At 42.6% G+C, this 15,640-nt stretch overlaps 1 protein-coding gene across 1 annotated transcript; it reads right to left on the bottom strand.

Moving 5' to 3' along the window:
- Nucleotides 1-11,035: 11,035 nt before the first annotated feature.
- On the bottom strand, nucleotides 11,036-13,941 carry LOC114404075. Its single transcript, XM_028367197.1, has 8 exons — nucleotides 13,897-13,941; nucleotides 13,588-13,732; nucleotides 13,306-13,497; nucleotides 12,948-13,086; nucleotides 11,881-12,454; nucleotides 11,483-11,797; nucleotides 11,246-11,408; nucleotides 11,036-11,124 (listed from the first exon to the last, which is right to left on the bottom strand). Exons 1-8 carry the CDS (start codon nucleotides 13,939-13,941, stop codon nucleotides 11,036-11,038), a joined length of 1,662 nt encoding a protein of 553 aa, XP_028222998.1.
- Between the last annotated feature and the right edge of the window lie 1,699 nt (nucleotides 13,942-15,640).

The following is a 15,640-nucleotide window of genomic DNA, read 5'->3' as shown; positions in this document are numbered from 1 at the left end:
GAGCTATGCTTCATGATTGCCTAAGTGTGGACTGTCATGTGCAATCCTCCATTCTCCACTTTTTTCGGAGCCCCATGAATCTCATTGCCTAGCGCTGTTGATGTGTCCTCCACCTTCGAGTTTGGAGCTATGCTTCATGATTGCCTAAGTGTGGACCCTCAAGTGCAATCCTCCATTCTCCACTTTTTTCGGAGCCCCATGAAAGTCATTGCCTAGCGCTGTTCATGTGTCCTCCACCTTCGAGTTTGGAGCTATGCTTCATGATTGCCTAAGTGTGGACCCTCAAGTGCAATCCTCCATTCTCCACTTTTTTCGGAGCCCCATGAATGTCATTGCCTAGCGCTGTTCATGTGTCCTCCTCTTTCGAGTTTGGAGCTATGCTTCATGATTGCCTAAGTGTGGACCCTCAAGTGCAATCTCCATTCTCCACTTTTTTCGGAGCCCCATGAATGTCATTGCCTAGCGCTGTTCATGTGTCCTCCTCTTTCGAGTTTGGAGCTATGCTTCATGATTGCCTAAGGGTGGACCCTCAAGTGCAATCTCCATTCTCCACTTTTTTCGGAGCCTCATGAATGTCATTGCCTAGCGCTGTTCACGTGTCCTCCACCTTCGAGTTTGGAGCTATGCTTCATGATTGCCTAAGTGTGGACCCTCAAGTGCAATCCTCCATTCTCCAATTTTTTGGGAGCCCCATGAAAGTCATTGCCTAGCGCTGTTCATGTGTCCTCCACCTTCGAGTTTGGAGCTATGCTTCATGATTGCCTAAGTGTGGACTGTCAAGTGCAATCCTCCATTCTCCACTTTTTTCGGAGCCCCATGAATCTCATTGCCTAGCGCTGTTCATGTGTCCTCCACCTTCGAGTTTGGAGCTATGCTTCATGATTGCCTAAGTGTGGACCCTCAAGTGCAATCCTCCATTCTGCAATTTTTGGGGAGCCCCATGAAAGTCATTGCCTAGCGCTGTTCATGTGTCCTCCACCTTCGAGTTTGGAGCTATGCTTCATGATTGCCTAAGTGTGGACCCTCAAGTGCAATCCTCCATTCTCCACTTTTTTCGGAGCCCCATGAAAGTCATTGCCTAGCGCTGTTCATGTGTCCTCCACCTTCGAGTTTGGAGCTATGCTTCATGATTGCCTAAGTGTGGACCCTCAAGTGCAATCCTCCATTCTCCACTTATTCGGAGCCCCATGAATGTCATTGCCTAGCGCTGTTCATGTGTCCTCCACCTTCGAGTTTGGAGCTATGCTTCATGATTGCCTTAGTGTGGACCCTCAAGTGCAATCCTCCATTCTCCACTTTTTTCGGAGCCCCATGAATGTCATTGCCTAGCGCTGTTCATGTGTCCTCCTCTTTCGAGTTTGGAGCTATGCTTCATGATTGCCTAAGTGTGGACCCTCAAGTGCAATCTCCATTCTCCACTTTTTTCGGAGCCCCATGAATGTCATTGCCTAGCGCTGTTCATGTGTCCTCCACCTTCGAGTTTGGAGCTATGCTTCATGATTGCCTAAGTGTGGACCCTCAAGTGCAATCCTCCATTCTCCAATTTTTTGGGAGCCCCATGAAAGTCATTGCCTAGCGCTGTTCATGTGTCCTCCACCTTCGAGTTTGGAGCTATGCTTCATGATTGCCTAAGTGTGGACTGTCAAGTGCAATCCTGCATTCTCCACTTTTTTCGGAGCCCCATGAATCTCATTGCCTAGCGCTGTTCATGTGTCCTCCACCTTCGAGTTTGGAGCTATGCTTCATGATTGCCTAAGTGTGGACCCTCAAGTGCAATCCTCCATTCTCCAATTTTTTGGGAGCCCCATGAAAGTCATTGCCTAGCGCTGTTCATGTGTCCTCCACCTTCGAGTTTGGAGCTATGCTTCATGGTTGCCTAAGTGTGGACCCTCAAGTGCAATCCTCCATTCTCCACTTTTTTCGGAGCCCCATGAAAGTCATTGCCTAGCGCTGTTCATGTGTCCTCCACCTTCGAGTTTGGAGCTATGCTTCATGATTGCCTAAGTGTGGACCCTCAAGTGCAATCCTCCATTCTCCACTTATTCGGAGCCCCATGAATGTCATTGCCTAGCGCTGTTCATGTGTCCTCCACCTTCGAGTTTGGAGCTATGCTTTGAAATTCTGATACCGGGGACAGATGTCGTACAGGATGTCACGACATCACGCTTCAGAACATGCAGATTGTGTGTGACTGTATGAACAGATGAAACAAGTAAATAACACAAGAGAATTGTTAACCCAGTTCGGTGCAACCTCACCTACATCTGGGGGCTACCAAGCCAGGGAGGAAATCCACTCTCAATAGTGTTAGTTCAAGGTCTAACAGCCCCTGTTTACAACCTTCTCACCTAACCACTACCCGTGCGATCTCTACCTAAGAGCCACTCTTAGATATGAGAACCTCTGCTCACTCCCTCTCAATCACACTCCCGTGTTTACAACTAAATCAAAGACACACCAGAGATCAACTCTGAACAAAAGAGATCAACTCTACACACTAGAGATCAACTCTACACACTAGAGATCAACTCTACACACAAGAGATCAACTCTACACACAAGAGATCAACTCTACACACAAGAGATCAACTCTACACACACTTAGGTCCAACACTTGATGTTAGGGTACCATCAAGGTGGCTCACAAAAGACTCAAGTCCCAAAACTCACAAAACAACTCTTCAATCCCGGACTTGGTACAGAACTCGTGCAGCCTCCATGATTATATAGCAATTTGCGTTTCTGGGCTGCAACGGCTTGTGCTGGAGGAGATCTATCATTCTTCCTGAAAATCTGCAGTTAAAGAACTAAAAGATAACGTTTGCTCTTTTAGTTTGAATCTTTAATCTTTAATCTTTAATCCCTGAACGAACTCTTCTACTTTGAAATTCGAACTTTAATTATCTTTTAATTCGTTCCAGAAGATAGATCATCTTATCTCTTGCTAACTGCACACTAATCTGTTAAAGATATAACAGATTTATGTGTCCAGTATTTTCGGGCAAGATGTCAGGACATCGTATCCGACATCGTGGATCCTGCAGCTTCAATGCTTCATTTGACATTTTATCTTGACTTATGCATTGTGCAGCAACTCCAGTATTCTCGGGCAGGATGTCAGGACATTGTATCCGACATCGTGGATCCTGCAACTTCAATTCTTCATTTGACATTTTATCTTGCCTTGTGCATTGTGCAGCCCGATCTTATTCCTTGACATAACGTTGGACATCATGTGCAGCAACTCCAGCTTTCCTTCATTGTCTAAGTGCTTATGTTTTAACAAAATCTTAGCCAATCTTTTAAAACTCAGTAGAGCTAAACACTAACATGCTTCATGATTGCCTAAGTGTGGACCCTCAAGTGCAATCCTCCATTCTCCACTTTTTTCGGAGCCCCATGAATGTCATTGCCTAGCGCTGTTCATGTGTCCTCCTCTTTCGAGTTTGGAGCTATGCTTCATGATTGCCTAAGTGTGGACCCTCAAGTGCAATCTCCATTCTCCACTTTTTTCGGAGCCCCATGAATGTCATTGCCTAGCGCTGTTCATGTGTCCTCCACCTTCGAGTTTGGAGCTATGCTTCATGATTGCCTAAGTGTGGACCCTCAAGTGCAATCCTCCATTCTCCAATTTTTTGGGAGCCCCATGAAAGTCATTGCCTAGCGCTGTTCATGTGTCCTCCACCTTCGAGTTTGGAGCTATGCTTCATGATTGCCTAAGTGTGGACCCTCAAGTGCAATCCTCCATTCTCCACTTTTTTCGGAGCCCCATGAAAGTCATTGCCTAGCGCTGTTCATGTGTCCTCCACCTTCGAGTTTGGAGTTATGCTTCATGATTGCCTAAGTGTGGACCCTCAAGTGCAATCCTCCATTCTCCACTTATTCGGAGCCCCATGAATGTCATTGCCTAGCGCTGTTCATGTGTCCTCCACCTTCGAGTTTGGAGCTATGCTTCATGATTGCCTAAGTGTGGACCCTCAAGTGCAATCCTCCATTCTCCACTTTTTTCGGAGCCCCATGAATGTCATTGCCTAGCGCTGTTCATGTGTCCTCCTCTTTCGAGTTTGGAGCTATGCTTCATGATTGCCTAAGTGTGGACCCTCAAGTGCAATCTCCATTCTCCACTTTTTTCGGAGCCCCATGAATGTCATTGCCTAGCGCTGTTCATGTGTCCTCCACCTTCGAGTTTGGAGCTATGCTTCATGATTGCCTAAGTGTGGACCCTCAAGTGCAATCCTCCATTCTCCAATTTTTTGGGATCCCCATGAAAGTCATTGCCTAGCGCTGTTCATGTGTCCTCCACCTTCGAGTTTGGAGCTATGCTTCATGATTGCCTAAGTGTGGACTGTCAAGTGCAATCCTGCATTCTCCACTTTTTTCGGAGCCCCATGAATCTCATTGCCTAGCGCTGTTCATGTGTCCTCCACCTTCGAGTTTGGAGCTATGCTTCATGATTGCCTAAGTGTGGACCCTCAAGTGCAATCCTCCATTCTCCAATTTTTTGGGAGCCCCATGAAAGTCATTGCCTAGCGCTGTTCATGTGTCCTCCACCTTCGAGTTTGGAGCTATGCTTCATGATTGCCTAAGTGTGGACCCTCAAGTGCAATCCTCCATTCTCCACTTTTTTCGGAGCCCCATGAAAGTCATTGCCTAGCGCTGTTCATGTGTCCTCCACCTTCGAGTTTGGAGCTATGCTTCATGATTGCCTAAGTGTGGACCCTCAAGTGCAATCCTCCATTCTCCACTTATTCGGAGCCCCATGAATGTCATTGCCTAGCGCTGTTCATGTGTCCTCCACCTTCGAGTTTGGAGCTATGCTTTGAAATTCTGATACCGGGGACAGATGTCGTACAGGATGTCACGACATCTCGCTTCAGAACATGCAGATTGTGTGTGACTGTATGAACAGATGAAACAAGTAAATAACACAAGAGAATTGTTAACCCAGTTCGGTGCAACCTCACCTACATCTGGGGGCTACCAAGCCAGGGAGGAAATCCACTCTCAATAGTGTTAGTTCAAGGTCTAACAGCCCCTGTTTACAACCTTCTCACCTAACCACTACCCGTGCGATCTCTACCTAAGAGCCACTCTTAGATATGAGAACCTCTGCTCACTCCCTCTCAATCACACTCCCGTGTTTACAACTAAATCAAAGACACACCAGAGATCAACTCTGAACAAAAGAGATCAACTCTACACACTAGAGATCAACTCTACACACTAGAGATCAACTCTACACACAAGAGATCAACTCTACACACAAGAGATCAACTCTACACACAAGAGATCAACTCTACACACACTTAGGTCCAACACTTGATGTTAGGGTACCATCAAGGTGGCTCACAAAAGACTCAAGTCCCAAAACTCACAAAACAACTCTTCAATCCCGGACTTGGTACAGAACTCGTGCAGCCTCCATGATTATATAGCAATTTGCGTTTCTGGGCTGCAACGGCTTGTGCTGGAGGAGATCTATCATTCTTCCTGAAAATCTGCAGTTAAAGAACTAAAAGATAACGTTTGCTCTTTTAGTTTGAATCTTTAATCTTTAATCTTTAATCCCTGAACGAACTCTTCTACTTTGAAATTCGAACTTTAATTATCTTTTAATTCGTTCCAGAAGATAGATCATCTTATCTCTTGCTAACTGCACACTAATCTGTTAAAGATATAACAGATTTATGTGTCCAGTATTTTCGGGCAAGATGTCAGGACATCGTATCCGACATCGTGGATCCTGCAGCTTCAATGCTTCATTTGACATTTTATCTTGACTTATGCATTGTGCAGCAACTCCAGTATTCTCGGGCAGGATGTCAGGACATTGTATCCGACATCGTGGATCCTGCAACTTCAATTCTTCATTTGACATTTTATCTTGCCTTGTGCATTGTGCAGCCCGATCTTATTCCTTGACATAACGTTGGACATCATGTGCAGCAACTCCAGCTTTCCTTCATTGTCTAAGTGCTTATGTTTTAACAAAATCTTAGCCAATCTTTTAAAACTCAGTAGAGCTAAACACTAACATGCTTCATGATTGCCTAAGTGTGGACCCTCAAGTGCAATCCTCCATTCTCCACTTTTTTCGGAGCCCCATGAATGTCATTGCCTAGCGCTGTTCATGTGTCCTCCTCTTTCGAGTTTGGAGCTATGCTTCATGATTGCCTAAGTGTGGACCCTCAAGTGCAATCTCCATTCTCCACTTTTTTCGGAGCCCCATGAATGTCATTGCCTAGCGCTGTTCATGTGTCCTCCACCTTCGAGTTTGGAGCTATGCTTCATGATTGCCTAAGTGTGGACCCTCAAGTGCAATCCTCCATTCTCCAATTTTTTGGGAGCCCCATGAAAGTCATTGCCTAGCGCTGTTCATGTGTCCTCCACCTTCGAGTTTGGAGCTATGCTTCATGATTGCCTAAGTGTGGACCCTCAAGTGCAATCCTCCATTCTCCACTTTTTTCGGAGCCCCATGAAAGTCATTGCCTAGCGCTGTTCATGTGTCCTCCACCTTCGAGTTTGGAGTTATGCTTCATGATTGCCTAAGTGTGGACCCTCAAGTGCAATCCTCCATTCTCCACTTATTCGGAGCCCCATGAATGTCATTGCCTAGCGCTGTTCATGTGTCCTCCACCTTCGAGTTTGGAGCTATGCTTCATGATTGCCTAAGTGTGGACCCTCAAGTGCAATCCTCCATTCTCCACTTTTTTCGGAGCCCCATGAAAGTCATTGCCTAGCGCTGTTCATGTGTCCTCCACCTTCGAGTTTGGAGCTATGCTTCATGATTGCCTAAGTGTGGACCCTCAAGTGCAATCCTCCATTCTCCACTTATTCGGAGCCCCATGAATGTCATTGCCTAGCGCTGTTCATGTGTCCTCCACCTTCGAGTTTGGAGCTATGCTTCATGATTGCCTAAGTGTGGACCCTCAAGTGCAATCCTCCATTCTCCACTTTTTTCGGAGCCCCATGAATGTCATTGCCTAGCGCTTTTCATGTGTCCTCCTCTTTCGAGTTTGGAGCTATGCTTCATGATTGCCTAAGTGTGGACCCTCAAGTGCAATCTCCATTCTCCACTTTTTTCGGAGCCCCATGAATGTCATTGCCTAGCGCTGTTCATGTGTCCTCCACCTTCGAGTTTGGAGCTATGCTTCCTTATTGCCTAAGTGTGGACCCTCAAGTGCAATCCTCCATTCTCCAATTTTTTGGGAGCCCCATGAAAGTCATTGCCTAGCGCTGTTCATGTGTCCTCCACCTTCGAGTTTGGAGCTATGCTTCATGATTGCCTAAGTGTGGACCCTCAAGTGCAATCCTCCATTCTCCACTTTTTTCGGAGCCCCATGAAAGTCATTGCCTAGCGCTGTTCATGTGTCCTCCACCTTCGAGTTTGGAGCTATGCTTCATGATTGCCTAAGTGTGGACCCTCAAGTGCAATCCTCCATTCTCCACTTTTTTCGGAGCCCGATGAATGTCATTGCCTAGCGCTGTTCATGTGTCCTCCACCTTTGAGTCTGGAGCCCCGCGAATGTCATTGCCTAGCTCTCTTCGCCAATTCTCCATTCTCCACCTTTATTTGGAGACCCATGAATGTCATTGCCTAGCGCTGTTCATGTGTCCTCCATTATCAAGCGCGGAGCCTCTGGTTACTGGGAAATATGTTTTTCTGTTATTTTCCGGATCGGTTCCTTCGCCAAACATGTGTATTTGTGTATATGTATATTATATTCGTTGTTCTTGTTGTTGTTTGTATTTTGTTTTGTGTTATACAACAAAAAAGAAGGAGTAGAGATGAGAATCGTCATCACGGAAAGGGCAGGACGGACGAAATCAGTGTCTTATCTTTGCTTTCCTCTTATCTCCGATGAGAGGTAAGTAAAGAGGGGCAACTGTCATACCCTAATTTCATCCGGGGATTATTATTTGATGATATACAACCTTTGATTGGCCGCTTCGAGATACTTGGCACCCTTTGTTGCACAATATGTGAGGTCCCGAGATGTGCCAAAAATCAAAAGGCAGCAGGCTTACGCGATCCGTGAAAATTCCGTAATATGACAGAAATCGAAAGGAGGTGTTTTTCGCAATCCGTGGGTTTTCGTAACTTCTTCAAAAGCTAAAAAAGAGTAAATACATAATCAGTAAGGATTCGAACCTTGCGGAAGGAAAATAAATATCGTTATGAAATTTGTAAAGTTTCGTAATGTTACGGAAAAGGAATTACCAAAAAAGGTAAGGGGGTGCATTTAGTAAAAAAGGGGGTACAAATAGCAATCAGGCCCACTTGTGCCTTCCAGATTCTTCCTCTAGAAGGCTGTTGCTTCTAGAGGAAGCAACCTTGCTCGCCTGGGCGAGCTGGGTGGAAAGCTCCTCCCCTATTTTGCTATAAATAGGGGGAGCAGTGAAGGGAGAAGGGGTTCAACCTTCTTGGCACTTCTTATTCTCTCGAAATTGCTGAGGAAAATTATTTCCGTGAAGAAAATCCAAGCCAAGGCGCTTTCATAACGTTTCCGTAACGTTTCCGTGAGTAATTATGCGAAGATTCTCGACCAGTCTTCAACATTCATCGTTCGTTCTTCGTTTTCTTCAGTCTTCAACGGGTAAGTACCTCAAACCGAGCTTTTCAATTCATTCTATGTACCCGTGGTGCTCCACATTTTATTTCATGTATTTTTATTCTCGTTTTCATTCGCTTTTCTATACCCCCTTTTGACGTGCTTCAGTCATTTATTTAAGTCATTTGTCGCCTAATCTAAAAATAAAACAAATTTCCACCGATCGTTTGAATTGTATAATCCGTTAATTTCTGTTAAAATGAATTCTGACCGTTCGATCGTGCCGTAACCACGTCGGAAATAAAAAAAGAGGTAAAATAATAATATAATAATCGGAAAAAAACACCTTTTAGTAGAATAAAGCGAAAAATCAAATCGGACGTTTTCTCTTTGGGATTTCTCATTCTTAATTGAATTGACTAATAACTAAAGTGAAACTAAGGCTAAAATCAACTCGCCTAGTCAAGCTCGTCCACAAAAATAGGGTTTTGAAAGTTTATCATTTCAGTTTCTTACCAAGTAAAATGGATCATTTTTAAGGTCCAACGCCTTAAAATGATCACCTTTCAAGTAAAAAGAATCACTTGATTCACGCATAAGAAAGAACTTCGTAGGTCTGATTTCCTCTTCAATGGAGGGTACGTAGGAGCAAGAGTCTCGCTTTTGTCGACCTCAAAAAAATAAAAAGAAATAAAAGTTAAGGTAACACAATTTCCACAATTCTAAAAAATAGGCTGTTGTCCTTTGAGACAAATGTGAGAGGTGCAAATACCTTCCTCAAACGTAAATACAACTCCTGAACTTAGAATTTTCATTTTGACCGGTTTCCTTCGGTTTTCCCGACGTTTTCCACAAATAAACGTTGGTGGCGACTCCGCGCATCTTTCCTCCTTTGGAAAGCGCACCCGTGAGCCTCGCCCTCGCTCGCCCGCCCGCGAAGGGCACGTTGCGACAAGTGCATACATCCGTCGTTCATGATGCTTATGATGAGGGGAGCCCACGGGCCTGCAGGTGGCTTACGGGTAAGGCTCATATGACGGGGATCAAGGGAGCCCCGTATCGGAGATGTTTGGATACCCTGAGTGAGACTGATGTGTGCTAGATGCCCTATGGTGAGCACTAGGGAGTCAAGGCCTTTGACTTGATATCGTCGTACACCGGCCAGCTCAGATTGTGGTGTACGTTCGACCTAAGCGGGTTCTTCGACAGTTTGGCTACCTTCAGACGGTCCCCATGCCACCGGTTTGTGATTCTTTGACGGGTGATGATATAGATGACCGGTGGCTGCATTTTTCAGACCATTTGGTGCCTTTAGGGGAGCTCTGTGTAGTTCCTGTACAGGTGGCGCCAGACTACATGGAGTGGTTTTTTCGGATATCGCACCCATTCGTCACGCGGACCGAGGAAACTGTTGCGCTGAGACATCCGCCTCCCCCTCATCATGAGGAGTTCGTCGAGCCACCCATCCCCGAGGTTTCAGTCGCGACCGATCTCCCTACGCATTCAGTGGTAAGCATAACTTCTGTAGTTTTTCATAATTTAAATTTTTTTAAAATGTGATACTGACTTTGTTATTTTGATTGTGACAGGTTCACTGCGAAGGATGTTAGGGGATGGTTCAGGATTTAGGAGCGATTGCTGAGGATTTGGAGCGGGTCATCAACCTCGGGATGGTCATTGAGGGCACTGACTTACATGACATCATGACTCGTTGTCTGAGGAGAGCTAGAGGTGACGCTGCAGATGGAAGTCTTAGGCCGCGCCAGAGACGCCGCATAGATTAGGATTTATATTTTTATTGTACTTGAATTATTAATTTTTGTATTTGTTTATGTATGTCATAAAACACATTTACTTACATCATTTATGATTTTTGTTTGTCTCTCTATAAATATATGGTTTGAAATTTAAATATAAACCACACACATGAGTCACATTTATAATGGTATTTGAATATATAAAATAAAGAAGATAAAATAATTTGTAATTTAAATGTTAAAATTTATAACTATTCTGAAATTATATATTTTAACCATATATATATGTACAGTAAAGAATAAAAAAATTGGTTTTGTGCCTTTTAGAAACATGCCTAAGTACCCCTGTTCGGGCTTTTTTTAAAATTATGTGGGAGCCGCTTGAGACTGTCTAGGGCTGCTATTTGGCATATTTGCACGTCAAGGAACCCAAAAAAAAAATAAAAGCAGTGCCCCGTTCCATTGAATCGCACCTCAAACGGAGGCACCAAAAATAAAAAAAGTTGGTTTTCGACCTATTAGAAACATATAACTAGCATTCAGTTCAACACAAATATAACAATTTGACACACTAACACTTGTTCACGGAACAATTCATTAATTACATGAACATAAATCCAATGTACATATAGATACATAAATATTACAAGTTCAGTGTCCGCTTAGGTCTACATGCGTTTTATTAATTGTTATTAGGCTTAAGTATTGCAGCATTCTACCTACATATTCAGTTGGCCATTGTTTTGCCTCCGGATACGCATTGCTTGACCACAACAACGCCATAGGCGGTAAGGGACAACGATCTTTCAGATAAACCTGTTGTAAGTGAAATTACAATAATAAGTTAAACAAACAAACCAACACATTCAATAATTGAAATTATTTGAGTAAACGAATTTTCAATGGACCTGAACAAAATGACTAGTAAACACATGACCGACGCATATTATGCGGTGCGCAGCAGAATCGGCCAGTGGTCGACTTCTGAGAGGAAAAAATGTGAAGCTCTGTTGTCGTGACAATGATACAAGGATTACATTATATCTTGACGCAATTACATATCCCATATCCGTTATATCCATCCATTTGTCCATACTAACCTAAATCACATAACAAATACACGTGTCAGTCATGTAAACATTACTTATGTAAATAAAAAGCATAAAACACATACATTGGATAACCCATCCACGTGTAGGGACAACCTCAACTGTTCATATCTCTCCGTGCCACCAAAGATCTTTATGTAGTCTTGCGACCATTTGCCAAGTTCTTTAATCAATTCATTACGCATCATGGCCCAACACTCTTCTCCCATACCTAACAAAGTGGAAACTGACCGATATCCACAATTACCATCTGCTTTCACATCAACAACATCCTCAATGAAACCATGCATAAATGGCGGAAATTGATCCAACATGGGGATCATCCTTGCTGGCTTCGGTGGTGCAAAAGATGATGCTTTGTTGATCCTTGCCAAGTGATGCTGTTTTGAACCGAATGATAAGCATCAACAAACTCCCAATAAGATAGATCACGCTTTGTTGATCTTTCGCTTCTTTTCATTACCTTTTTTGGGGCACCTTTCGTCTTAACCTTTGTTGGAGGAGGACACATAGAGGTCTCATCGGGAAACGCAAATTCTCGGAGTTTACTCTTGAAAGTAACTTTCCCGCAAACATCAAGTTCCTCGAATCTTTTATGTATTCTATTAATCTCTTCCTTGATTCTCACTTCGGCATCACATAGCCCCTGGTCTGAAAAATTAAGTCTCCTCCAGTACATATGGACTGCATCCAGTGGGATGCTGCCACCCTCATACCTTTGTTGCTCGCATGCACAAGGAAGACCTAGCGTGGTTCTCAAGACACACCCACAAGAAGACAGATTGTCTTTCAATTGATGTACACGCTCAAACTCAACCGAAATTTCATTTAAAGCGTTCCTTGACACCATTCCCAGAAGCCTCTTGTATAAGGTTTTCTTAAAAACATGACCAACGACATGCGTACTTGTTTCAAATGATGCTCTAATTTCAGTGTGCTGCAACATCATCATGTTTTTCATTGCATCCCAAACACTACAGAGGTCTCCAACGCTATTCTGTAATATCCTTTTCAAAGACCAATGAGCAGATTTAACCCTACATTTAAAACACACAACAGAGAAGACAAATTAATAACAATAATGTTCCAAACAATCATTAAAAGAAACTTGACTAAAATAATAAAACATTTAAATACCTATTTGTTGTTGTGTTGCCTAGGTGCATCACCTTATTCATCCAGGCCAAGATAAATTTCTCCTTGTGTGGGACAATCCATGTCTCACATACGTAGTCAATGAACATTGGCCACGAGGAACACGCTACTTGAAACCTTTGAAGGTGCTCAGGGAACTCCTGTTCCGAAGGACAATCTACCAGGTTACCCCAGCTATCCATTACATAGTCCCAAGCATTCTTCTAACCAACTAGCGATTTACATTTTTCCTTCACATTCTTGTCTATGTGAAACCTACACAACAAATTCTTACACTCCGGAAACACAACTTTCACAACATTCATCAGGGCTAGGTCTCTGTCTGTGACAATAACAACAGGAAGGCGATCGTTTCTTAAAAAAAGGCCTCGAAACCGTTCCAATGCCCATACAAGATTGTTCACGCGCTCACCCTCCAGATAAGCAAACCCAGCAGAGAAAGTCATTCCGGTTGGTGTCACCCCCACAATGTCAAGCAATGGGAGCCTGTACCTATTTGTTTTGTAGGTACTGTCTATCAAAAAAACAAGATGACATGCGTTACATAACTTAACTGCTTCTGGGTGACACCAAAACAAATCACGCACCACATCTTCATCCTTTAATCTATGCCAATGAATGTATTGGTCACGTTCAAGGAGCCTCATTAGGTGTTGCATTTCATTGTCATCTCCTCTGATTGAAGAACGATATGCACTTCTTGCATTGTAGATTTGTTTGATTGTGGTGCAACTGTTGCTGTTGTGCTCCTTCAACGTTAGCAGGATGTTTCTTGGTTTCAGATTCAACTTCGTCATATCAGCAATGATATTCTTCTCATCATCTGTCAATCTCCCAGCATATGGATGTCCAACTAAGGTCTTCGCCAATTCATGGTTGTGAATCCCACATATCAGCTTCACCGCCCAACCTTCACCTCCATGCACTGGTTTTCCACAAATCTTAAATGGACAACAACATTTTCTAGTACGTGTGTCTCTTCTAACATATTCTTTCTTTCTACCCTTGTACTAACCGCTCCTTTCACACCCAATTAACACAAAGGAAGTTCTTCCTCTGCTGCCAGTATATGTATCAGACCTCATAATTACTGCAACGAAACCATTTTCATGGGCAACCGTTCGAGCCCACTTCAAAACATCTTCTCGGGTTGCAAAGACCTAGGACACAACCACAACATATTAATTTTTACACAAATCATACATTAGACCAAACAATTAAAACTGATCGACATGATTACCTGAGAAGTATTAAAAGCATCTGAACAATCAACATGTGCTTCATTCACACCACAATCTTCTTCATCTTGAAAATCCATATCAACTTCTTCGGACATCACACTGTAATATGCCCATTGATCTTCGTCCATCTTAATTCAAAGTATAACTATCACCTGATTCAGCATTCAACTAAATAATTTGAACAATATAGCAACCCAAAAAAATTTACAAACTATGAATATCAAACTAATTCAACATTTGACAACCTCACACAAATATTTAATCTACATATACATAACCAAATTCAACTTTTAATTACATAATTTCAAAATTATAACCTACAAAGCTCATTTAACCAAAAAATACTTCAACCTAGACAAAAAAATCAACAATTCAACCAACAAATATATTTTTATGTTTCACATAAATTACAAATAGAATTAACCAAAATAACATTCAAAATAATCTTAAAACAAAAAAATCATAAAACGAATTACTCCACGGAAGAAGCATTCTTCCACTGTTGATATCACAACTGCGGAAGACTGTTTCTTCCGTGAGTGCTCGTGGAAAATGTCTTCCGTGAGTCTCCACGGAAGAAGCCGTCTTCCGCAATTGCAATGTCAACAGCGGAAGACTGCTTCTTTCGTGGAGTCTTGCGGAAGACGTCTTCCGCCAGACTCCACGGAAGAAGCAGTCTTCCGCAGGTGTAATTTCAACAACGGAAGAAAACTTCTTCCGTGGAGTCTCGCGGAAGACGTCTTCCGCGAGACTCCATGGAAGAAGTTTTTTTCTTCCGCAGTTGTAATGTCTTCGCCGGAAGAAAATTTTTTGCGTCGAATCTGAAACGCTTACACCATTCTACTACCAAAAATAAACAATCAACCATAGAAAAGCAGCTACGTACCTTAGTTGACAAATATCACACCAAAGCAGAGCACAAGCACAACCAGCACTGACAAAAATCGCACAGCACAAGCACCATAATGGAGAAAACGCACTAGAATGGAGAAAACGCAGGAGAGAGAAAGCAAAAAGGAAGAATGAAAAAAAACAAATTTTTATAAAAGAAAAACGTATAGGGGCATTTTGGGTTGTTTAAAAATTGCTGGGTGCCCCTAGCAATTGCCTAACTTGGGACAGCTGCAACAACTTCTTATGATGGACCTATATGACAGATCGATTGATGTTGAGGATCCCTTGTCGGCATTCCAATCCACAATGTCTTGTCGCAGAGTGAACGAATTATAGATGTGAAAAGATTTCCCGCTATCATTTAAACAAGAAGCACTGAAGTGGTTTCAGTCTTTACCGAGAAGTTTCATTGGTTCATAGGGAGATCTGAAGGGAAAATTTCATTTTTCCTTCGCTACTAGCAAGGCAAGGCATACGACTAAAGAAGATCTAAAGAAGACTAGAAAAGGAAGGCAAGAACCTCAAAAAGGAAGAAAAATACATTAACTATGAGAATGTATTAGAAGCTAGGAAAAAACTATAATGAGAATCCAAGAAGGGAGGACAAACTGATAAGTGTCCAATTTTAGTTATTTTTAGATTTAAATTGCTAGCACTTATCCTTTGATTGTAATAGTTATCTTATAAACTACCTTTAACTCTAGTTATATATATATATATATATATATATATATATTGTACATTACTAATGTTGATTAAATATGAAAGATTCTTTCATGATTTTGAAGGTTTTGATGGTTGTTTGTTAGATTCATAAATAAAGACAAAAGGAAGGACAAAATGATATCATAAAGATTTCTGATCCTAAATTCGCCCAGGCTGGCATCCAGCTTGCCTACGCTAAAGATGTAACTTCAACCCTAAGCAAGCGAC

Source organism: Glycine soja, unplaced genomic scaffold, assembly GCF_004193775.1.
Source record: "Glycine soja cultivar W05 unplaced genomic scaffold, ASM419377v2 Super-Scaffold_78, whole genome shotgun sequence".
Lineage (NCBI taxonomy): Eukaryota > Viridiplantae > Streptophyta > Magnoliopsida > Fabales > Fabaceae > Glycine > Glycine soja.
This window is presented reverse-complemented; position numbering and strand designations above follow the sequence as displayed.

Excerpts from the sequence above, each read along its gene's own strand:
- LOC114404075 (XM_028367197.1), bottom strand. The coding sequence starts at position 13,941 with ATGGACGAAGATCAATGGGCATATTACAGTGTGATGTCCGAAGAA. Across the intron at positions 13,087-13,305 it reads GAAGGAGCACAACAGCAACA|ACAGTACCTACAAAACAAAT; the intron begins GTTGCACCACAA and ends TTTTTTTGATAG. Across the intron at positions 11,409-11,482 it reads ACGTGGATGGGTTATCCAAT|GTTAGTATGGACAAATGGAT; the intron begins GTATGTGTTTTA and ends TATGTGATTTAG.